At 37.1% G+C, this 26,237-nt stretch overlaps 1 protein-coding gene across 2 annotated transcripts in view; it reads left to right on the top strand.

The window, feature by feature from the left end:
- Positions 1-26,237, top strand: part of OSBPL10 (oxysterol binding protein like 10) — a 111,900-nt gene that overhangs the window by 32,618 nt on the left and 53,045 nt on the right. For both annotated transcript variants that reach the window (XM_066571535.1, XM_066571542.1), the window contains exons 3-4: positions 167-246; positions 11,297-11,488. In XM_066571535.1, the coding sequence (XP_066427632.1) occupies positions 167-246; positions 11,297-11,488 (272 nt within the window). The remainder of the gene's footprint in view (positions 1-166; positions 247-11,296; positions 11,489-26,237) is intronic.

Raw genomic sequence — 26,237 nt, 5'->3', positions numbered from 1 at the left:
TGTGTGGCACTGAAAAACTTAAGTGTATTTATGTAGCATAAATTAGGATTTATACTTCATCCTACTCAATAATTAATCTTTCCCCCTCTGTCCTGCGCTGTCACCTCTTGGGCAAAAGAGTATTGATTTATGTGTGATTGCTTGCATTTTCTTGTTTCTGTTCTAGCTGCTGATGCAAAGGAGAAACAGTACTGGATAACTCAGCTTCGATCCTGTGCCAAACATCACAAGGAAAGTGATTCTAAGGTAAATAATTAAGAGTGAGAAGTAACTATTATGTTTTAAGTGGAGTAGGTGAAGAACAGCATAGCCTGGATGGCTGGCTGTTGTCATTAGTGGGTTGATGTTAAGAGGGTTTTGAGTAAAAGCAGCAAGTTGTCATTTGTCACTAATGGAGCAGGATAGGTCAGTTTGGGCGATCCTAATAAATAAACATTTTCCTGTTTATGACAAATTAGTAAAGTGCATAGTTAATTGAGTGGCTGAATCAACCATTTATTAATAAATATATTTATTATTAAATATTTAAAAGTTAACAAATACAGTTTTACTTAGTTTTATGCAACTTAGTGACTTTTATTATAGGAAGCTTCAGATAGGTGTTAGCAGCAGTCAGTCTTCATCTTCTTCACTAATTTGGAAAGAGCTCATCATATGAAGAGTTATGTTATTTACTTCTCTTTGGAACTAATTTTCCACAATTTTTTTCCTCAAGCAGCTAAATATTTTGGGCAGGTAAAAAGACCAACTGTGTAGACTTGAAAGATAGCAAAATGATGGGTTGAGGCTGTCTCCAACCTCCAAGTAAAAAATTGTATGAATTGTGGTACAAATAAAACCCTTTTTGAAGGAGAATTAAGTAGCTGGAATATTTCAGTACTTTTAAAATTCTTACACATTGGAATTCAATATAGTTTTTATATGGATGTGGCCCAGTACTACTCAGAAAGGTGTCAACTCTACTTGATCAAGGTACTCTTACAGTTGCTGTTGATTTGCAGCTCCTGTGCCAGATAATGATGCCAACTTTTTATACTCAATTGCCAGCAAGGAATTATTCCTCAGTATGTTTTCTGGTCACTTCTTAAAAGCATTTAGATGTTTAGCATCTATAACTGTGATGAGGTGGTAAAACTGCTGTTCAGTATATATGACATTGGAGACTTGTGCAATGGGATACTGATTCTTATGCTTCTGCACTCTATTAATTTTCATTATATTTCTTAATACTGGTTTTATTTTTATGCTTTTCCGGCTTGTGATAAATTATTCTATTTTAATAGCAAAATCTCATTTAGAATAGCAGTAATTTAGTTGAAGCTGATCTTTGTGGAACTGAAATTTGGATCATATTTCTTCTTTAGGTAAAAACTGTTACACTTGGTAGTAATTTCTGTTCAGACTATATTTCCATGTTGAGCTCCTTCAACAGGAGTAGTATCTGCATATTTAGTCCTGAATTAATTCATGTGTCAAGAGAAAAACCTTGGTGTTGCAACAATGAAAGTAAACAGCAATTAGTAGTGGTCCAAAGAAAGCAAACAAAATTTCAGAAATTATCAGGAAAAAGAAGAATAGCAAGAATACTTAGCTTGCTCTAACTCTGTCAAATACTTGTAATGAATACTTTTATCAGTCCCCTTCCATTTCTGAAATAAAAAATTGGAGTGGGGATAATGAAGTACTTTTCATCATATTTGTTATTCTTCTGTACAGGATGAACTCTGTGTGATGAAATTTGACTTCACTGTAGTCTTTTTTTTCTGGTGATGAGAATGGAAAGGGCAAATCAGTATAGTAAGTGCTCTACAGTGGCTGAATAGGAAGTATTGCTTAGCTGTTAATAATAATGTTGGTATGGGGAGCCTCAAAGAAAAAAGGAGTTGAAAACAGGCCAAACAAAAAACCAAAAAAAAGGCACCAAAAGGACATAAATAGAAAGTGGAGAATATGTTGGGATGCTTTGGAAGCCAGAAGTGTTCAGGAATTTGAAAAGCATTTGAAAAGCAAAATTTTATTAGAAAGTCTTGACTAAATGAGTAGGAGACTGGTAAATACACAGCCAGTTTCTGCCACAGAAGATCTAAGGCACAACTTTTGGAAACAGGAAGGCTTTAGAATGGGGAGCATCTCACTGGTCCACTTGTATTCTTGCATAGTGACCAACAGTGCTGTGGTTTGCTCTTTGTTCCTATGCTCATCGTGCAAGAAAATAAAAGTATTTCCTTAACTGAGGGGTGGTGGACATATGTAGCAGAGGAACTAAATGGAAGAGTATTTCAGATAGTAGGAAGAGGGTTCTTGCATTTTTCTTTAAGACTGGTAAGTTACAGAAACTTGGCATAGGAAGTTGGGAGTATAGATGTATTTTGGAATAGATATGTTTTAATTGGCTTGAATCTGTTGAGTATAAAGCAGAAATGCTGAAGAAAAGTATGCTTCTTAGTTCTGTGTTACAAATCAGACTAGGTCACTTTTCACTTGAAATGTTTGTTACTGAAGCACTTTAAGTTCTCTGCTTTTGTAAGTCACAAGCAAATAGAGAATATCTATCTTCTGTGTTTTTAAACTTAACAGTCCAGAAAATAAAATTCTGTGTTTTTAAACTTAACAGTCCAGAATTTATGTGCTTCAGATGACATCACTGATGACTCTGTTTCTTACTCAAGAAGTGGACTGTACTTGAAGCAATTTTGTGCTTACCTGTTCCTAGAAACTTTTCTTGTGACAAGATTTATCTCTTATTTTTAATATGCCTTTTCCCTTTTCCCCCTCCTGTTTTCTCAGTATTAGAGTATTAACTGAGAAGAATATTTTAACTGGCTTTAGTATCGCATATACGGTGAACTTGAATTTCATCTACAAGTAAGATTTTAAATTTCTCTCTGCTTTTCTTTATAAAAGGAAGGGATCAAAAGCTTAAATGCTACAATAATTAGACTTTGGAGATCAGATATCATTTGCAAGGTAACAATTCTTCACAGAAATTCCAGAAACTAAGGGGAAAAAAAAAAAGACATTTCTATTCTTTTGCTTTTAATTTTTTTTTCTTAAAGTTTCTTTCTTCATATTCACTGCCTGGTAGGAGATACGAGAAGCAAGAACTGCTTCATTTCATTGTATTGGTTTTTTTCTTTCTCTTGTGGCTCTTTATACTAAATGATTATTAGCACAGGAGTGGAAACATGCTCTTTAAAGTGTTTTAAATTTACATAAAATAGCATTCTGCTATTTTTAGCCGCCTTACTGTTTCAGCTTAGGGTCTGGATTTTCAAAGAAAGGTCTGTAATGACACAGAGATGGGTGTATGCTTGACTTACTTTTGCATAATCGAGGACTTCACAAAAATCTGTATTTTTGGGTTTTGTTAAAATAGCTCTACCACTGATAGGATTGTCATGATGTGATTTGTTATTCTGCTGTCAGCAAGGTTGGATCTCTTTATTCCTCCCTCTCTGCATACTTTATACTCTGTAGTAAGTGGAAACTGCCAGTTATCTGTCTCTCATCATGCTGTAAGGAACAGGCAGATACTCGTGTGTTCTGAGCTTCTGGAGTTTGAACAGAATCCAAGCTCTGTCTCTGCTGGGAACAGCCTCTGGGAAGTTGAAGTCTGAATGTTTGCTCCCAGCTTCTCCTGCAGCTTAAATTCACCTTTTTCATAGGAATACTGAGATGCAGAAATTTCTAGCTGTTCTTGAGGAGTCATAAACTTGAATGAGGTAGAATGGGAAGTGAAAAATATGCAGTGAGGGGTATATTTTCTATTATGCAAGTGGGATATAGTTTAAATGTGAAAAAACCCAATAATGGGATAACCAGGCAAGCAGTAGGAGGTTTTCCAAGAATACCAGCAAAGTAAGTTAGCGACAGGTTATTCATACTGGAGAGAGCACACTTTAAAAATCTTGAATAGATATTATTGGAAGGGAATTTGTAGAAAAACATGATAATTTGGAGGATGTGTTTCAAAGCTGAAGCCATGTCACCGTTTCTGTGAAATATTCAGAGAAGAGCATTCCTACTGGCTGCACTGGAGGTAGATCAGACTTAGTTTACTTTCTTTTTTTCAGCTACTGCCTGCTTCAAAATGCTACTGAATGACTGTTTTTAAAGCTTCAGCTGGGGATTGGAGTGGTGGAGGAAATTAAATAGAGAAGTGATTGAAAAAAGAAAGAAAAGGTTGTATACTAAAGACTAAATTTAGTTGTGTCCTAATGAATGGTCCAAAGGTGAGCGGTACAGTTAATGAGTGGATGTAACTCAAGCTAAGTCTCTGACTTTGTTTTAATTAAATTTTACATGGTAATGATAAAAAAAAAGCAGTAAAAGAATAGTGTTCACTGGCAAATAATTCCCATGTTGTCACGTAATCTTAATGTTCTTGATATTCCCATACAAGTCTCATTTCACTTAATTACAGATTGTTCAACCTCCATAAGTGCCAAATCAACTGTTTTGGAAGAAATCGTCTATGTCTGGATAGGATTGCTGGCTCTTTTAGACTATTCTAAGTGAATATTTTGTACAAGCTTTAATTAAAACATTAGTCAAATTTGCATTCAGTGATATAAAGTGCTTTCAAGAAAGAGTAGGCTTAGGAGTAATTTTTGTGGTAACTTCCAAGAATAATTTTGTATCCAGAAATTGTCACAAGCTTTTTAGTTCTTCTGTTTCATCTTCCTTTTTTCTTGACTGTTTAATGATGGTGGCTGTAAAAGCACTACTGAAAACAAACACAGGTTTTTAAACCAGCTCTTAATGCCAGTGTGTGGACTGGTTGCTGGATTTGCATATAGCCCTTGTATATCTCAGTGTGTCTGTATCAGGAATGTGACAGGGAACAGAACCTTTATCTTGTGAAGTCACTTCTGTGCTCAGATGGTAACTTTCAGCTTAGGTCTGTGTTAGAATAAGGAGACAGACTCTCAATTGTTTTAGCTTTTTGGTTTTGAGCTGCACAGTGAGCTAGCTGCTTAAAATTGGATGATGTGGATTCATCTTTAAGCTGAACTCATTTGCTGATTCCTTGCAGCTGTAGGTTGCAATCCAATTCCCTTCCTTCTGCTGCCACCTTTTGTGTGGGCTTTGTCATGTTTCCAGTTCTGGATTAACCTGGGCATCAAAAGTAGAAAAAATGGCATCCTACTAAAAAGAGCTTAGCTCTCTGACCAGCTCTCTGAGGAATGTGTGTCTCTGGCTCTGGCTCTCTACTGGCTTACCTCCCTGGAGTAATGGTGGGGAAAAAAAGTCCAAACCTGCCCCTGGAAGTATCAACTGCAGTAGCAGTTTGGCTATAATGTAAACAGCACCAGCAGTAATACCTCAAACTTAACACATCTGTCATATTGTTATGAGGCAGAGGTGTAATTATTCTCCACAGCTGGAAGAATGACTATCATGGATCTTTGGTTTTATCACGTTTCTTTTTGCTTTAGTAATGAATGGCCACAGAGGTCCCTTTACATTTTTAAGTGGATCATTGGCTGAGTATATTTAACATCTGCATGGTAACTTTCCATAAAGCTAAATTGGTGAAAATTTCAAGTCCTTTTTAGTGTTATTTTGGTTCTTCTATGCATGCCAAATTGCTTTGCCTTCTGAGCTTCAAGTGTTCCCTCTGTTGGTATGCTTGTCTGATTCCTCTTCTCATCCCTGACCTATGGAAGTCAACTAAAGAATGGCATTTCTAATTAAAGCATGCACTGAAATCCTTACAGTAGTGGGGTGAGAGGGAAGCAGTGCTTGGCTGTTGATAGTTGTGTGTGTTTGACATCTTTTTTCCTCCCTTTGGAAGCTTCATGAAAATAAGAGTTGGTCACTGCTTCTAAAATCTTTCTACAGAAATGGAAGAAAATCAATTTAGGATTGAACATGCTCAAATGATTCTTGATGAAGAGAAGATTTTATGATAGAATGATTATCATAGTCTCTTGCTTAAAAAAAGACATATATTGCCTTACTGAAGATGATGAAACAGTATGATATTCTATCAGAAAAGTTAGTACTGCAGAGTGGTGCTTGACAGGAATATGCAAAACATCATAAGCTAGTCCCTGTGTAGTGTTGAAGTTTGGATGATATGTAGGTTCTGTCATTTGCATTTTAATATTTGTGAATGATTATAATGTAAATGAAGCAGAACTGTGTCTAGGTTTATCTTTTATCAGTGTTTGTTTACTTAGGATGCATTGGAAAAGAAGTAGATGTGAATTAAAACACTGAATGGTGGTATCTCAAAATTGTAATTACTTTCTGATAGTGTGTGACTTCCCATAACTCTCAAGCTTCATGCAGGGATTGGTTTTCTGTGCTGTATATGTGCAGAGGAGTAAAGGAGTGTCATTTTGGTAATTATTATTCAGAGAAAAACATCTGTGGCAAAGTGCCTGTGAAAATGATGATTATCAACCATAAGCAGATATGACAATCACTTCAAAGTTATTTTATTGATCTCTGGAAAATTGCATTTACTTTCAAAAATAAACAAAATTGTTTGCTTCTGGTAAATGGTGAAAAACACTTCAGCTTCTTTGTGAACAGGAAGGGCAATCTCCTGGGAGAATGAGTCATGAAAACATTAGTATAGTTCGAACTTACTGTTCTGCAATTCCATTATTTTAATTGTTAGGATTTTTGATATCCAAATGGAAGCACTCATTATACTGCTTTTTTATCTTGGGGATGGACAAGCTATTAAAATAAAAATCTTAACCCAAATCTGTTTTAGCTAAGCATACTTTAGCTAGCTTTAGGTCATAAAACCCATATGAATGCAAGTTACAAATTAATCTTTTATTAGCTTCTTTATTATTCTTTTATTGGTTTCATTTTATTAGCAGGTGAAATGTTGGTGCAATGGTAAGGTGTAGCCTCAGGAAAGAAAATTTGCAGTCCTTTTGGGATACTTCAGCCTGTGGATTCCTTGACTCATTATTGGCACTGTGCATTACTAATGCTGAAGAGCTTACATTTTCCTTTCATCAGACTTTTCACTCTCTTTTTATTTATTTAGTTGCGAGCCAGAAAGCAGCAAGACCAAAGAAAATGAGGTATGATAATAATTAGAGGGGCAGATCAGTCATACGAGCAGTGCTGGGGGAAGAGCAGGGGATTAGGCATGAAGGCCCATCAGTTACTGTCATTGCTTTGATTTCCTTTGAGAGTGACTTTAATGGCTGTTGTAGTATGATTTATAATTAGAGTGCTTTTAGCAGTGGAAAACTTCACATAGGTTTTCACATTTTACCAGAAATGGAAAATTTGGATTTTTGCACAGCTGTGTGTCAAATGCAAAAAGGATGCTTGTCATTCCCAGTGTTGAATCTCAAGAAATTCTGCGAAAGAGGAGTCAAGTATTTGGCTGGGACATAGGTGTTGACAATGTACTGTAAAATTCAAAAGTGCCTGAGGGGCTGAGTGTGCAGTTCCTGGAGAGTCTTCTTCTGGCAGTGACAGGAAGAAGCTGTCAGAAGGAATTGGATGCTTCCCCCATTTTCTTGGATGCAGCAGGCACAGTACTCTGCTGCTGTTCTCTGTGACAGGTTAGTCCAACTTGAAAAGGTTTTGAGTGGTTCCAAAAACTGCCTCCTGCAGACATTCACATGCATACTGGCTGTGACAAAATTTTTATGTTTGTCATTGAGGCGTGCCTAGAGAGAGCTTCATGGGTAGCTGGAGGTCCTGGTGCTGAGCTCATTTAAAGTTTGTATGTTACAGATGCCCTCTAAAGAATAATACCAAATTTAGGTGCTGGAGTATTTGTGTTGTGGGCTGGTGGAATTTTCTATCATGTTGTTTGGAAATGTTGCGTCACTGTAGGTGGATGAAGGATGTAAAGAAGACAAAGAGATGAGGAGAGCTTGCTTCTAGACCTGTAGGAGCTGATTGTGGACCAATATATTTAGGTCTGATATTTTGCACAGACCATGTATGTGTGAATTCCAGATTGACAGTCTCCCTGACTGGATGAGCTCTATAGGACTGGTGACTTTTCTGTGCTGCAAGGGGAAGCAAAGGGCTCTAGGAGGCTCACTGGCAGAGGTGGTCTCTCCCTGGAGATCACAAAGCTCCATGCCTTGCCCTACAACATGCCGAGGTCTCTGGTGTCGAGATGACCCCGAGGTGTTAGAAAGTCTCTTTTTCCCAGTCCCGAGACCGAAGAAGAAGATGGGATTCCTCAGATCTGGTTCTCAAGGTTGTTTATTTTCTCTTATCTAATACGTTGTCTTTCTGACCCGCTGAGGTCTGTCTAGCAGGTCGGGTTGAGGCACACACTGACCGCCCTCAGGGCAGTGTTATCTTTTTATACTAAAACTACATGTACTTTATTTACAATAAATATTTACAAAAAATTGTTTTCCAATACCTATCACCTATGTTAGACAGTTTGTCTCTACTCTAAACCAATCCAAAAGTGCCACCATCACAGCAGAAGGTGGAGGCTAAGAAGCAAGAGGAAGGACAGGACATACCCAAATCCCTCCATCTTGCCTCCTGAACCCCCTTTCTAAGACTCCAAAATTCTACTTTTTCACCCTGTGATAAATTCACTAACATTCTACTCAAACTCTTGTGGCTTATAAATCTTTCCACAAAGTTGGTAACTTTTTCCATGGGCTAAGATTGAAGGCACAGGTGTTTTTGACTCCGTGCCAAGGTCTCTGAGCCCCCTGCCAGGGTCTCAAATCACCCAGGGCAGGCAGAGGAATGTCCTGGGTTCTGACACAACAGAGCTGAGTGTCAGGCACATCAGGCAGTGGATCCATGGGCAGCCCTTGCCAGGCTGTGTGCTTGTAGGGTCTTGGGTTTACCTTGTGTCCCTATAGCAGCACAATCTTTTTGAGCACCACCCACTACTGAAACTAGAGATGGGCTGTTTTTTCTAATTTTTCTCTCCTGCTCCACTGATCCCCATACTCCATGCTCTAAATGACTGTTCACCAGAAGTTGCTGTGAGCTACTACATACTTTGGCAAAACTTAGGAAAAGCCATCTTAAATGCACTGTGGTCCCACAGTCTGAACCAGTGCATGGATTTTTCCATATATGTTTTGTGTTAACTTTTTTTACGTGCAGATCTATAGCTCTCCCTCAAGAAAATCAAAACTTTACCTCTCACAGAATTGGGTTTGTTTTTTTTTAAGTGAATCTAATGGGGAAACTCAGTTTTACATGGCTGCTGTTAGTCTGAGCAGCAGACAAACTGTTTGTTTGATCTGTTAGGATCTGTTTAGCTATGTGAAAGTAGCAACTATGTATTTTTATTATTGTGATAGTATGATACTAAAATGTCAGTGAATCTCAAAAGATTTCATTCTAAAACAAAATCAACTTTTATTAACCTAAAAGAGAAGTTGATTTTTCAATGAAAAAAAAAAAATTATCTTGTTCTACCTCTACACCCTAACTTTAGTTTAGATGGTATTCTGATACTAGTCAGTTTGAAGAACAAGCATTAGTGAAGTATATTTCACACATATACTCAGAACACCCTTTTTCTGTGGAATATATGTTTGAAAAAGGAAATTCAGTTTCCCTCATCCCCTTCTTTCTCCCAAATACCTTTTCATCTGGCTCTTATTTTAATTGTAGTTAAGTCTAAGCTCTTTCAAATGGAAGATGAATTATAAACCTAGCAACCTTCTGTGCCCTTCTGACAAATTACACCTCGTGCTGCTTTTTTGCCTTAGAGTCTAATCCGGTTTTAATGCATTTGTGATTTATCAGCCAGGGTGGATATTTTTTTAAAATATGCTTATTATTGTAATCTTATTGGCCATGGTAGCAAAGAATATATTAATTTCAAAAACAGTCAGACCATCATTCTTGGAAGCATTTGTAAATGTTAAATCTAGACCAACAGAATGATAATTATTTCTATGAGATTAGCAGCTCTTTGCACAATGGCAATGTGATAACCCATTTTTTAAGCCTTCAAAAAGTCTAAAGTCTAGTTTTGTGTGGTGGTGCCAATGGGATTTTGTTATTTGTTTCACTCCTCTTCCTTGGCAGTGCCAAATAATCTGCCTTGTCCTTTACAGTCAGTGTGGTGGTAACATGGGGCCTGACTTCAATTGCAGTTCTAGCTGGAACCTGTTCAGCTTGGTTTGAAGATTACCACAGAATTGCAAAAAGTGACATGGAAGGTATAAGAAGAGAGATTATACCCAAGGAATACTTTTGTGTAGGAATACTTTTGTATAGGAATACTTTTGTTAGCAGGCTGAGGAGAAGTACCTGGTGTTGATGGTGACTGTCTTAGCAAGATTGCCATTGTTATTTGTGCAGATTTTGGAGAAGAGGTGGAAAGGTGTTTTAGTCATGGGGCTGTGTATTTTCTTCACTGTCTTGAAGTGCTGCTTAATGTTACTCTGTGAATTGGTTTGTGTTTCATGAGGTAAAAATTATTCTGTTTCAGTGTTAACCTTACAGGTGCAATCAACAGTTCAAGTAGAAGGGAAAGACTTTTTTATATTGCATTTTTATATATGATTTCCCAGGGTGATCTGGTGCCCATCTGAGCTTGACTGAGAATTGGTGTCCTACAGACCTCCAGGACCTTGTGTTTGAGGTCTGTGGAGAGCAAACTGAGACAGCAACACTGACAGATGGTTAGATAAAAATTGAGTGTCCTGACTGATTTTATAGGTTGTATGTTAAAAGTATTCATACTGCAGATACTGTTGGAGATTTAATTTCTGGCCTTTTTTGTATATTGGGTTTATCCCAAGCTTACTCCAAAATGCATTGATTTCTTTAAGACAAATTTTGTTTCAAATGTTAATATTTAATTGGTGTGTGGATTGGCCTTGCCAAAATTGAACCTCCTCTGATGTTGAGAACAATACTACACTGTTTCAGAAGTTGATCAAATGAAAGCATTGAGATTTTTTTTCTTCCTTGCTGTTCACACCAGTTTGGTGAATTGTAGGTCAACAGTTTCATGAAAAATATTTGTATTGGCATTGTTGTTATTCTGTCTGCAAAATCTTTCCTAAGCTTTCCTAAAAAGTAGGATTGTAAGAACTAAGCAGCATATTATTATGTAAGAATTTGTGAAGATATTTGCAAAGACCAATTATACAGGCACACCAAGAAACAAAGGTAACAGCTCTAATGTTTCCAAGAGCATCTCCTGAGCCGTGCATCTGGTTCAGAAGGAATAAATCAGTTACACCTGCAGATTAGGTTTGTGAGAAAAGTAGAACAATACAAATGTAAAATATATAGCCTGTATTGTAAATTTTTGCTTGTGTAAAGGTTGCTAATATCACAATCCTATTGCTTGTTCTAGAGCATCTCATCCTCACGAAGTAGAAGCTCATCTCTGCTGCCACCTGGGACAGCTAATTCTGCATCTCCCAGTGGCCAGAAACACACGAATCAAAGTGGGCCAACTGTTGTAACCATCACACATCACAAATCCCCTGCAGCTGCTCGAAGAGCAAAGAGCCAGAGATCTGGTCAGCTCCATGAAGTCCGAGAGGTAAGAGAGAAACATCTGCTGGTTTGCTATAGCTTGGAAGTGCTTATGTTGCTTCACAATAAGCAATTGAATCTGACAAGTTAACAATTATCTTTTCTTCCTACTTTACGACTGCTTTGTTTTGATCCCCTTGCTGAGCAAGAGGTGGGCTTTAGTTCTGGTTCAGCTTCAGGTCAGGTGTATACAGATTTTTTTATGCTGATGTTAAAATTGGTGTGTGCACGTGCTTGAAAGTGAAGTAGATAGGCAACAGCTCCCAGGCTTTGCAGTGGTATTGCAGGACTGGAGGAAAATCTCTTTGAAGCTTGTGCAGCAAAAAATACTTTTCAGATTGGAAAGTGGGCCCTGAAGCATTTAAATATAGCAGGAAAAAACTACTTGAATAATTCTGATGAAAGTGTGAATGGAGGCGTAGCTCCCCACACTCAGCAGTTTGTTGCTATGCTGTTGTAGTCTTAACTTTGTGTCAAGTTTATATTGCTGGCCTTGCAGAGGAAAAATGGTTCATCTGTATCAAATGCATGAAAACCAAGGCAGAAAGCTTATTTCTTTTAAAGACTGTTTGTACCAGTGTTTAAGCAATTTAACTCATACTGATTTAACTGTGTCTTTCAGACAACAAAAATAGTACAGAGTTTTAAGCTTAAATAGTACAGAAGATTTTCACAGAACACACTTTCATCTTTCATCTCTTACTCTTTTTCAGTTTGTCTTTCATGTTAAGAATTTGGATAAATGCTTGGGATGTGCTCTGAATGAAGGCTTAAATTGCACATCCTGAGGAGGAATGCTTGTTTTTCTTCTAGTAGACATTAGAAATGAAGAACTGGCTGTCTGAATGTCACCCACATTTTCTTTACATTAGAGAAAACATACATTTGTCTATTTTTTGTAAAAATATCGTGTCTTTGTCTACCAATCATCTCCCCCAGGTTACTCCTAGCATGCTAAACGTATTTCCTCTCATACGTTGAATTCAGAGTGCACCTTAAACCTATTAATAAAATCAACAGTGGGAGTAGTTGCAATTTCGTCAAATGGAGCTAAGTAAGGCTGAAAGCTATTTGAAAGGGAGTATTAGTGTATGTGCTGATCATAATAAGTTGGGAAGAAAAAAGCCATCAGTTGCAAAGAATACACCTGGAAGAAATAAATACTAACCTATAGTAAAACAATGAGGAAGAGTTCAGGTATCATCCCTGCAGAAAAGGCCAGTGAATTGCTGACTCACTTGTTTGTGGTGCATTGCAATATGATGTCATTCCAAAAAAGGTAACTATTGCAGGACTTCAGTCTATAATGATGGAAGGTGATTATTTTGTTTAGCTTGATGTGAATGGTACCTCTTAGAGGTCTGCAATAATAATGAAAAAAAAACTCTCAGACATTGAAGATACAATAATGGCTGAAAGAAATGAGTGCTTTTCAGGGAGAGAAAATGGTACTAAAATGAATGATGCATAAGCAAAATTTCATAAGACAATGTGTGAAGTTTACGTTTTTATGTGCTGGATATTTTGTGTGTGTGTGCTGCTTTCTAAAGAACAGCAAACAGTGGAGGAATCAGACCTTCTGCCCTCTTTCCCAGTCTTGTGTAAAAAGTGGCTGCTTAACTGATGTTGTTTCCATCTTGTGAAAGGCTCAGTCTGTTTTTTACAGATTAAAGAAGTACATTTTATTTCAACAGTATGCTCTGTGCACTTCCTTCTCCCCCATTTTCCAGAGTGAATGAAATAGACTTGGGTATATGATACCTGTGTTTTCAGGAAATATCTTTGTTCCATGTATGAGTCAAGCAGTGACTGTTAGATCCACCCTCCCTTATGAAATTTATCAATGAAGAGATATGTCCAGATCCCCTCACAAAAGTGCACTTAAATCTGTTCTAGTCCTGTTTTTTAATCTGAAACAATGAAAAATAGGAGCTAAAAGTACAGTGAGAGAGAGAGAGTTAATCCTTTCCTCAATGCCCAAATCTTTACTTTTTATTTGACATTTGTTTGGTATGATCTGGGTGAAGGGAAGAGACTGCAAAAGGATTATAGATCAATATTAGTGTTCCCCTGATTGAGTGATGCAATTGAAGCTTTGACATGCAAATAAGTTTTTTTAAATTGTTCCATAAATAGGACTGCATTAGCTAATTTTGCACCTTATAAATACAGTAGTTGAGTCAATGTAAAATGTTGATCTCCTTCTGGAAAATGAGAGGAAGCATGTGTGTTTTAAATTTCACAACAATGTTATGCTATGGTAATCCTACCATGTTATATGTGAGATCTTTGAAAAACAGTAATGCTGCAAAGAGGGGCATCCTTCACTTGGCACATGTGCTAGCTGGGACAGTGTTTGCTAGCTGGGACAATGTTCCTGAGAAAAGAACTTGAAATTGCTTCTCAATTCTGAACTTGGCACATGTGCTAGCTGGGACAGCGTTTGCTAGCTGGGACAATGTTCCTGAGAAAGCAACTTGAAATTGCTTCTCAATTCTGAACTTTCTTGGTCTGGCCATATTATCTGGAAAAAAATGAGGTGTATCTCCACCTTGCAAATAGGGCAGAATATACTCCTATATTTTATATAATGCAAGATGTTTGGTAATACTTGATTGTTCTTTCCCCCCTCTTTTCAGTTCATAATAAGAATAAACAAAACAGTAAGAATAAACAACAATGTTTCCTTCTGTGGTTTGTTCTGGTTGATTTAGTTTGATTTTTAATAGGCTAGAGAATTTTAGCATGAAACTAATTGTAGCAAAGAGGTCTATTTAGCACCAAACTGACAAGCAAAATCATATAAATGTAGTAGACACAACTGTCTAGGTCTGCAAAATGACACATGTAATAAGTGTTTCCATTGTGAAACTGGAATTTCACCTATTTTCCAGATTTTGGTAAGTTAAAATTGAGTATAAGTATGGAGCTTTTGACTGCTATAAAAAATTTATGTTTTAATACTTGCCCTACTTTTGTATAGTGTTGAATGGAAAAGGAGCTCAGGAGCATTGCTTTTCATCATAATGTAATTTTTTATTCTGTTTAATATCTCTTAAATCAGATTTTTGCTTATATTAACTTGGTGTTAATAGTGCAGTCCACACTGATTTATGGAATGTTACATCAAAACTAAAATTAACTGTACATTAACTTGTGAGAAATGATCTGCATCATGTTGCACTTCATGCAGAATTATTAGAGATCCTACCTCTTTATTTGAACCATAACTTAGCATGAAAGCACTACTTTGAGCTAATTTTTTAGTGATTTTATGGCAAACTAAGTCTCTGTGGTCTTGAAATTTAATTCTGTTTTTAAAACTGTGTATATTATTATCCTGTTAGAAATTTATGATCAGACTTATGCTTTCAGATTTCTTTACTGTAGGTGGTTAAAATCAACTGGAAGGTTAAGCCAAGTGGCCACATCACACTTCATATTAAATTTTAGCTGTCGCTGAACTAAATAATAGTGACAGAATGGTCAGAATGGTGTTTATTTTGGCTGAGAGTGTCTGACTCTTGTACAACCTCTGCCAGTGTTACAATTGTTGTTAAAGAACCAAGTGTGTGAAGATTTTGTAGTAATTGATTTTAATTATTTGCAGACATTTACAGAAATTAAACTAAAAGAAGTCCAGATAAATATTTCTTCCCAGAGTTTAAAAAAGCCAATGAAGAATTTTCTTTGAAATCACTTTGAAATGTGTTTGTTACAACTTTTGATACCGTGACTAGTCATCAGTATAGGTTTCTGAACATTTGGTACAGGGAGATCCAGATTTCACAGGGCCTCTACCAGTGTAACATCTCTTTTGTGTGCCAGTTGGCAGTCCTAGAACTTGGAAAGGACTGCTTTTCGATGAGATGACAGTCCTACTGCTTCTTGCACATCCTTTTCCATATATAAACAGTTAATATTTGATTCCTGCAGGAATTATGCAGCAAAGTGATAGTTCTGTGCTTCCTTCCTTACAATATGGGGAAATCTAGGATTTGCACCTAGGGCTTCATGGAGTGAGGCAACAATTTTATGTGCTTATTGGGAAAAAGTGATGATTCTGAAACACTTTTGAGGATTTTTCAAGTGAGGAATGAATGTCTTCAGGTTGCTGTAATATTTGGATAGCAAAGTTAGGAACTGTGACTCGCTACTGTAAGCAAAAAAGGATGCTGTTGTGTGTGGAGAAGTGTTTGTTGTGTCACAGAATTACAGCACTGCACAGGCAGCATTGTAGGTGACAAAGGAGATGTGGTACTTAAACCACTTGGGGTAGCATTAAGACTTGCAGGACTTTTCACAGGTGTGAACTTTATATGAAGGCTGCACTAAGCTGTCTGTTGATGTTAAAGCTTTGTAGTAAATGCTTAAGCTGGTAGTGGGGGAAGTCTTGATGGTTTTTGACCTATGCCAAATTTTACTTTGCAGCTTCGAAAATGTCAGGTTTTGCTTTTTATTTCAATTTTTTTCCCTCCTTTTTTTTTCTCTGAAAGCATGTACTTGGAAAGGTCAGTGGATAAGGAATAATGTGAATCCTAACAAAAAGAATGCTGTAGCTCCAGATATTTGGCATAGTGTTGAGGTTCTGTGGGGTTGTGCAATAAGGGTGCATGAAAAAAAATGGATTCAGCTTCTTGAATGGGATATCATGCTTAGACATTGTGAAGTATACACAAAGACCATTTAAAAATCCTCTTAACAATTTAAGTGGGTTTGACCGTATGTGCCTAATTTTGTGTAAAATTACTTTGTATAAGTGGGGAGAAATGCTGTATATTAGATCATTGCTTTCACTGCAGTTCTCACCTTGATTTTGGAGTGCAGGAAGATGAGAGCTGGCTTTTAACAAAGATGACCTTTCGGTCTGCATGAGTAATAAATCAAATATTTGCTTTTAGGAGATGAAAATGATCTCATATTCACCTAAGGTATGGAGGTAGGATGGGCTGCTAAACTGTGCTAACTTCAGTTTTTCTGGCCTAGTAATGTGGGTGCTTTATAGGGGAGAGCGGGTAACTGTGGACTGCAGCTAGAGTAGCACTGCTCAGGTCTTGTTGCTGTACCTTTGCTAGTCAGGTAAAAAACTAGTTACCTAAAATCATGTCCATTTTTCTTTCTAAATATGTTTTAGTATAACAAGGTACTTTGTGATGTTTTCTTTGGGGCAGTTTGTGGTTGATTCTTTTAATTAGTCTTCTTGCATTTCAAAACCAGCGTAGTAAATACACTCTAGACAGATTTCTCAGTTGGACTGACCAGGGCATTTCATCTCTCTTAGATACTGTAGAAAGTGTTTTTACTGTTTCAGTTTTGAAATCCAAGTGTCCTGTATTCTGTTCATTTTAGGAAATAATACAGTGGTACAGTGAGTGGCAATTTTGGAAAAGGAAGGGAGAGTACACAGAGAAGAGCAGCCTTTGTGAGTTTCAGCTCTCCAGTTTTTCCTGGACTTGTATTTAAAATATCTTCCTCCAATCCCCCACTATACATAAGAAATTACTAAAGGCTCATCCTATTGATCATCTTCTATCAAGTATGTCATAACATATACAAGATAATTAGTCTTTAATTGTCGATGGATGCTAATCAGAAAATGAGATATGTTACTGAAGAGGTTACATCCTCATGACACTGCATCTATACTTTATATGGATTGGATGTATTACACTTCCATTTGTCTGTAAACTCACTTTCAGAAAATTTTCACTTTTATTATCTGGGTGGGAAAAACAGAAGAATGTCTCCACTCTAAAACAGGTAATGTAAAAGTGCTTGGAAAAGAACTCAGACCAAAACCAGCTATTTCCCAGAAGGCAATGGATACTTCATGGCTTCAAGAAAAGTGAAGCAGAAGAAAAGACAGCAGAAAACCTTTGTGTCACTTTTGTGTCTGTCAATACAAAGTGAATGAGGCCTTAAGCCTTAATTCAGTAAATTCATAGTTATGTGGCACAGAACATGGTAGTGTCAGTTATTCTACAGCTACTACTGTTTAACTGTGCTTAGACACACTTTGTGAATTGAGGAGTGTTGTAATAGAAATTTGTGTTACAGGTACATTTAACAGCTCAGTTGCAGCTGAGCTCCTTGATACGAAAAGGATTGCTTCCAGCTGGGTTTTAACAGGAGCCATTGTGATTTGTTTAGAGGCATTAAATCTGTAACAGAGAAAACAAGTTTCAAACCTAACATGAGGTCTAAAAGGGGCCGCTGCAGGTGTTACCTCTGCATTTTCTTCTGAATTGGTGTTGGCCCCTGTTCTAGAAACCTGATATACTTGAACAGTGTGAAAATACCAGTGTGAGCACACTGAAATTTTCTTCTGGCCATACAGCAACGTTTGTGTGATTGCCCTTCATGTCCTCAGAGAGAAAAGCGGATTGGAGTGCATGTAGAACAGATGCAGTTATTTGGTGCCTTCTGTGGCACTTTCTTTGGAAGCTGTTTGTCTTGTCTATAGACATCTCTTCTGTATCTGCTTATTCTATCTCAGGTTAGCTCTGCTAAGATCAATAGAAACATGTCTCCTAGGGGAGTAAATGGGATGCTTATATCTCTGACAGAATCAGTCTAGTACCTCCCAGAGTAGTAAATGTACATGTGCTTCTAAAAATTATTCAGTAAGTAGCATTAACTGTCTCACATGGGGATGAGGAGATGGAAATTATTCTAATGCTATAAACTAGCTGTTACCATTACATAAACATGATCTGAATACTTCTGATCTCTGAACCTTTACCTTGTGTTTGCAATATGTTTGAGGTCACTAAGAGTGCATATAAGTAGCATCTTCCTAAACTGCACTTTGTTCTGTGCATTTGATTTTGTATTCATGTGAAGGTTGAGTCATCCTGGGTTCCAGATACCCAGGCAGGGAGAATTAAGGTTGCTATGGGAATCGTAGAGCAAGTGTTCTACTAAAATTACACTGTTTGTCCATATGGGTTATGTCAAGAATGAACCTGGCTCATTATTTTTGATATTTCCTTTTACCAGCCCCCCCTTCAAACCTCAAAAATGAGTTATACAAACATGGCTTCTTTTCATAATTTTTTTTCAGCCTGTAGTTTAGCAGTAATTGAGCATGTGCAAAGATGATAATTTTCCATCATTTAATAAATGGCAATTAATAAATTAGGGATAATACAGTACATATGATAACTACATTCAGAGATTGCTGCAGCATTCATTTTCTTAAGCAGTTGCAGAGAAGCTAAGATTATTCTTTACAGTTGTTAAAACATTTAATTGCATTTCAAGTAAATGGTAAGTTCCAAAGGGATCCTGAGAGAAGTTATATTTGAAGGGAATTCAGTCTCCAGTTTCTGTGTGCCTTCAAAACTGCCACTTAATTCTGCTTTATGTACAAAATGCAACTGTTTTATCTGCACATATAAAACAGCATAGCGTATCATACACATGCATTTTTTGAAAACTACAAGGTTGTTTTCTTTCACAACTATAGCACAAATACTGCAGTAGTTTAAAATCAGAGTCTCAGTTTGAAAATGAAGCTTTAAAGAAAAATATTAATATAAAAATATAAAGAAAAAATAACATAATTCAGTAAATCTTTTCTTGGATGAGGATATCACATCTCATGGTTTTGTTTTCAGTGCAGGTTTCTGGGTGACTTGCTGATGCAACAGTGATTTTCACAGCAAACTCTGAACAAGGGTGACAAGGGGCACTTTCTGCAACTCTGTAATGTGAATTACTGCTTCCAAGATACATGGGCCATTTTGTTAACCCACACTTACATGCTATTTTTATTGAATTAAGTAGAAGGTATTTTTGAATGTTCTCAGTGGTAATATATGACAATGTATGGTGGCTAGCGAGGTTTCAAATACTAAGTACAGAAAGTACTTCTATAAATGCCCTCAAGAAGAAAGTAACCATAGAAATGGCTCATATATTTTAAGCATAGCATTAAGTTTACATTATTATACACGTTTATTGAGGGCTTACTGTAATCTTCAGCTCCTTGTGTGGCACCTGAAGTACTGAATGCTACTCTAAGAAACACAGGAAGCATTTTAAGTTTACAACAAATGTGAATAGTAAGCCCTGTAACTCTTAGTTATTTAACAAAGACCTGATCTCTGACAGCTTTTGCTGCTTGTTCTTACTGTAATGCTTGTCTTGCAGGTGTTGAATGCTTTGCAAACTGTGCTACAAGGGTCCTTTTCAGCAGCTGCTTACCTGCTTCTTGGCTGCAATTCTGATTTCTAACAGTATGCTTTTAAAAAATGGCCCATAAGACAATAGCTAGCAACATCTCATCCAACAAGCAAACCTGAACTACATCTGCCCAAATCTGACATATGCTTTAAAGTAGCATTTAAGAATATAATAATAATAATAATGATGATGATAGTAGTTGTAAAACATTTGGAGTTCTTTTTCCCAGCACCAGATGTTCTGACAGTAACCTGTGGCTCCTTGAAACTACTCATGTTGAAATGTGTAATTTATGTTCAACATGGCCTTTTCTCTTCTGAAGACTAATTTCACTTGAAATCCAAAACCCACCTTTTATCAATTGTGTCCTATGTTGCAGTAAATTGATAGAATTTTCCTGTGATTGCTTATGTTGACCTAACGGCTGGCAGCAACATTTTCTGAGCTCTTTGGAATGCTTGAAATTCACAAACGAGCCTAAATTCCTGATAACCAAAATATGCTTTCCAGACCAGGATTATAGCTGTTAACTTCAGCAAAATGATCCTCCTGAAGCATAAGGAAAGCTGCTACTCAGGGGAGCCCATGGAATAACATCTGCCTATGAGTAATGTTTAATGACAAAAATAATGACTTTGCAAGGTAATTTTTATAGTAAAATTGCATAAGAATAAATTCCCACAAAATTCTTTTTATAAACTGCTCTCAGTGCTGTATTCTGTGGCCTAAAATAGAATTGTGTGCTTCCTGCTTGGCTAGATGGCAGCCAGCTGCCATCCAAGATTTACTTGAATTTGTGCATGCCTTCCTTTTGCTTCTCTAATTTTTTGGTTCTGGATTGCTGAAAGCAACTTGAGGTGGGGGTAACAACCTTGGGAGCTGCTTTTTCTCTTTACTGTGATTTTTCCTTGAGATCCCAACTCTCTGGTCCCATTGAGTTGTGTTTGACAGTAAAAGCAAAGTCTCAATAGATGACTTTTAGTAGGATATGATTAGCAGAAAATACTCAAGAGATCATGGTGAGAAACCCAGCACTTATTAGTTGTTTTTGTAGAAAATGTCATGTGTTACCCAGATACATGGAGTATTCACAGGGAGCTCTAACAAAACAGGCAAAAAAGGAAAACTGTCATGTCTCCTGCAACAGGCCCTGATGCCCTGACCCCTCCCTGCAGAAGCAAAGTGACCAGTGCTGTGTTGGTACTGATCAGTCATTTTGCAGAAAATTAGCTGACTCTGATTTGTGGGAAAACGCAGTGCTCATTGATACAATTTGTCTGAATCACATGCTTTCACTTGTGTATTTCTTATGGCAGCCAGCTCTTTCTAAAAAGATTTCACTTCTCACCTGAAGACTTGTGGAGTGATTCCATGAAACACTCCAAGACAGCTGACACTATCAGAGGAATTTTATTTTTCTCTAGTGTTTTAGTACTTTGGTTTGTTAGTAAATCTTCCTCTTCCACAGGGAAAACAACATGCAATTGATGTTGTTTTGTGAGGGAGAAGTGTTCTCCTTCAGATTTAGGCAGCAAGAAGGTAGTCTCAGAATCATAAAAAAGATTTTGGGAGAATGACAGGAAAAGCTTCCCTCCCCTCCCCTCCCATTTTTCCCTCCTGTATAATGAAGCCACTCATGGAAAACTGAATATATATTAGAGTACTGATTAAGACTAAAAGCATCCTCTGGTTTAGAAAATCCAAGATTCTGTCTGCTTAAATATTCTCTGAATTTGAATTTTTTGTCCTAATCTGTCTGCATGGATACAAGGTCTTTTCCTCACCCCTGCCCCAGTTGCCTTTGTGTCATTCAGTAACTCATTTCTCAGGTGAGGAGGACAGATTGAATACAGAAAACACGCATTTAACCTTGTGTCTGGGGTTGTCATGTCTGGTAAGGAGGTAGCAAAGGGAGGCAGTCGATTTGTTTTGGCCTGACATAGGTGGGCTGTTTGGCTGAGATTTCTGGAGGCATTCTCAGGGATCCTGCCAGAACTGCTTTGATCCTCTTTACTTTAACCATTTGTGTTGCAAGGGTTGTGAAGCTCTCTGGTATCTCTTTGCTTCCCAGATTTAAGAAGCAGACTTCCTTAAAGACTCAGAACACTCAGATTGTCCTTGGGAGTGTCTTGCATCCAAATTGTCTTCATAAAGTCCCAGAGAACCCTGACAATTACAGATATCATATACAGATACTCATATACTTTGGAGATGGATCTGTTAAATATATCCTGTCTTTTATTCTTCTGAACAGAATGATGCTTTTGTAAAACAGGTAGTTAAGATAGGTCAGCTCCCTTTCTTGCTGAGCCTTCTGCCTAGTTTGGAGGGAGGAAGGGAGGAGCTTTCTCTCATATACCTGAGCTGCAACCAACTGAGAATTTCTTGGGAGGGTAGATCAATTTTCCTCCTCTGCCACTGCATGGAATGTTTAAGGCTTCCAGACCATTCAGCAAAAAAGACCTGTGTCCCCCTTTTCCTCTATCCCTCAAATCTGGTAATTTCATGGACTAAAGCAATAGGATTCAGACCTACAAAATATGAAGTCTTACTATTGTAGCTCTGCAGCTAATAACAAGGGAGCTTGCAGGTGTGATTAATAAGCTACGGGATAGTAGGCCAGTAAGAAGACGTTTGTAGTTTATCAAATGATTAATGAATGTTGTTTGTGCAAAATAGAATTATATTATATTGTAAGGATATGCAGTAAGTGTCCAAGTAGTAGAATTTGAAGATACAAAATAGGAATTGAATGTGTAAAAAAAGGAGCATAGTTTCATGTTTAGTATATGAAAAAATTAACTAGCCAATTCAAAATTTTCATGACAGATGTAGGTAAATAAGAGCTGCTCTCTGGAGAGTAAACCCTGTGCTGAGGTCTGTGGAGAGCTCATAGCCCCAGGAGGTGCTGATGGCGACCAGTGGGACAGCAGCAGATTGGTAAGAGTAGCTGAGAACAGGAAACAATTGAGCCAGCCTGCCTCCTCCACTCCCTGTTTTTCTGATTGTCTTAGACTTGGCTTTTAGACTCAGTCCTGATGACATTTGATGTTTGCTCTGTAAGGTTTTCCTCACAAGGAACCACCCTGTGGAGTGTGTGGTGAGAAGACTGAGCACAAAAAGCCAAAACAAAACCCCAAAGGAAATAATGTTTTGTTAGCTGAGACAATGAAGATATGTAGCAACTGACTTTTCAGTTTTTCCCGTAACAGATTGTGGGTTCCTGGTTAGGGAAAAGATAACAAAATAACAAATGGGGGTGGAGAGAGCTTGTTTTCATTCTCCTTTGAGGGAAAAAATTGAATCGTGACAGCAGAGGCAGGGACTGAAGAGAAGAAATGTGCCTTAGTGATTAGCTTCCATCCTGATTGTCAGAGGTATAGTTCTGTTTGTTCTGTTACTTTTTGTGTCTCTGCAAATTACATGCCAAATGAAAATTAACTTGCTCCTTTGAAGCTTTGTTGATGGGATGTATGTGTCTGAGCCTTAATAACTATTATATAACAAGTCAGTCCAATTTTAATGTTCATTGTTTGCATTGTTAAAATAATTGAGGTCAAGCTGGCTACTGCCCTGAGGTGATGATAATGGAGAATTTCGTGCTTATTCCCGGTAATGGGAGGGAAGCAGTAATCAGGAAAGGACAGCTGATACGGATGTCATTATCTGGTTCCATCTTTCCAAGGCGCTTTCAGAGTATCTCACTTGGTGTTCTAGGATCTTTCCTTAAAACATTTTTTGCCATTAGCATAGTAATGTCTGCAGAGGCTACTGTGGGTCTTACTCCAGATTGAATATTTGTGGGTAGAATTCTTTCCTGTTTACAATTTAAGGAGGTTCTTTTTGGTCTGAAGGTCAGGTTTTATTGCAGGCAAAGTGTACAGATATGTTACTGGTGGTCATCTGGTCTTGTACCTCTTTCTACTCTAGACACTTTAAAAGCTGAAGTGCAAAATTATCTTGATAAGAGATTTCTGTTAGCTATTGGAGTACTTCCAGCAGCAACCTCTATTCTTAGTTATTTCATCTTAGTTATATATTAAGCTGTGATTTTTTTCTTCCTGGCTTGCATGCTATAGATGGAATGCCATTGCAAAATCTGTTATGTGACTCTACTGAAGAAAAGAGTTACTGTAAATCCTCATCAGAAAATTTATTTTGTCAAGTAGTAAGATGGACATAGCAAGTAACCTTGAGCAGTCTGAGAACTCTTCTCAGTAATTTAAGTGAAGGCAAAAGTTCACTTCCTCTGTTGTGGTTATGCTTAACTCAAAACAACAGAGCATTAAATTTGTAAAAAAACCCTCCACTTTTACTGTATTTGTATGAATTACCTTCATTTGCCAGACATCTCAATTGGTGAGGTATACTTTCTGAGCTGATGATTAACAGTATTTATTGTAGTCTTTTTGCGTGTGTGTTGATGCTCTTTCCTTTTTCAGAATAAATAGTGGAAAGTGGGCAAGTTTAATGGAAATCGTGTTGGATTTGTGAATATTAGCTGAATTGGTAGCTAGCGTGTCCAATTAGTGACTGGTTTGATTGCTTTAGTGACATAGGGGTTCCAGGTATCAGTATCTTGCATTTTGATGTATTCTTGATAGATGTATGTGTATAAATATACACATATATTCTACTTATACTGGCTGGTTTAACTTTTGATTTTTGCATATGACAGTCTGTGGTGTTGATGCAATACAGGTCAAGATTGCAAGAGGAGTCCTTGATCAAGGTCAGAATTGATGACTGTGTTAGGTTCATGTGGCAACACAATATATCACATTTACAGTGACTTAAAAGGTTTTTGTTTCTTGTGTGTGGACTCTTCTGTTCTTCATTTGCTTTTAAGAAAAAAGGTGTTTTCTATGAAATAAAAGAAAAAAAATCCAAACTCCTGTCGAATCTGCTTGTTTACCAATCGTTAAATGTCCTCACTCATACATCACTTGTGACTTATTCTAGAGTAGTTTGAAAAGCTGGTCTCACCTCCTTTCCCAGTGTTTTCTGAAAAGTTATTTTTCTGGTACTATTTTCTAAAAAGCAAAAAACCTAGTATTTCCAGAAAGTGTATGTGTGCATGTGTCAGAGAGAGAGAGATTGTGTTTTCATATTAGAAAACCCACCCCAAATGAAGCGCCAATCAATCGAATCCTGCCGAAAAATAGTTCAGCAGCAAGCTGGCTATTTCCCAGTCTTAAAAAGCAGTAAACTTCTCACAAGGACAGCAGCTTGACTTGGAGTTTTAAGGAAGTGATGCATGTTGCATTTCTATTACTATTAAAGTGTCTAAAGATTTTTCTACACAACTGTTTATTTTTACAGATGCTCTATTTTTTGTATAAGCACTTTTTATTGTGTTGTTTATTTTCCCATGTTTTTAATAACTGTTTTTAACTTGCATGCAGTCAATAATGGAAAGGATTTAAAAATAAAAATGACTGCATTAAATTTTTCAGAGGAATTGCCTACAGATAAGTTGTCAGACCACGTGCTGCTGGCGATGGTGCACAGAGATTACTACAGCAGAGAAAAAGAGTTATTAACTGATGGAGCAGAATTTCTCTTTCATGAATGATTTCTGGCATGTCACAGATGAGCTTGATGATACAGGATTTTTGTGTTTTTTCAGTGCTAAAAGAATGTTCTCTTTTTTCTCTGGAATGTTTTGGATTTTTCCTCATGCATGGGTAGGCATATCTTAATACTGACTGTAAAGGATTCAATTATGTTATCAACACTATTTAAACAACATTTAAACTAAATTTAAACTAAAATTGAAATTGCTCATGTGTGTATCAGATTGTGGTTGGCACAGTCTGAAGAATCTCACTCATGTTTTATATTCTAGAAGGAGGATAGAATGATCTGAAGCATTTAAATCATTGTGTAGAAAGACAGGATTGGTGATGCTACTTGTTTTCATGGCCAGCTCCACGTGGCCCCTGTGACAAAGGGAGAGTGTCTGCTTGCCCTCTGAGGTCATATGGCTGAGGTCATATGGCTCTCATTCTTCCTTTGAGGAACCTGAATTCACTGTCTTGGGAGGTGCCCCTCTGGCAGCCGTGGATTGAGAAGTTTCACAGATGGCATAAAGCTGATGTTTGCTTTAGGTTGTTATGATACACTGTGTTAATTGGGCAAAATCCTGTAGGATCAATAATTCTAGAAAGAAGGATGCCTGATAATACACATCTGTCCTAGACAAACAGACTTCTGCCTATGTTAGTCTTGGAGTCTGAATAACAAAAGCATTTAAAATAAAATCATGTCAAAAGCAATCATATGCTCTTGCAGTTAGGTGTGGCTATTCAGTTTTCTGCGTTTGAAGTTTCTGTTTATTTTTGTTGTCAGATGGGAGGAAAAATCTTGAATAGAGATTATTTGTTATTGTACTTAATAATTTGGAATCTCTCCCTTTCTCTTTCTAGTTTCAGAAACCAATTTAAGTCTTAAATCAAAAATAGCATTCAGATTTTTTAAGATGATTTCTCTGCATGGGAAAGAATAGTGTATCATCTAGTATTTTATCCAGATGTTGAATTCCTGTATTTTTTTCTTTTAGCATGGAA

Source organism: Molothrus aeneus, chromosome 1, assembly GCF_037042795.1.
Source record: "Molothrus aeneus isolate 106 chromosome 1, BPBGC_Maene_1.0, whole genome shotgun sequence".
NCBI lineage: Eukaryota > Metazoa > Chordata > Aves > Passeriformes > Icteridae > Molothrus > Molothrus aeneus.
Note: the sequence above shows the minus strand (reverse complement) of the source record. Positions and strands in the feature narration are given on the sequence as shown.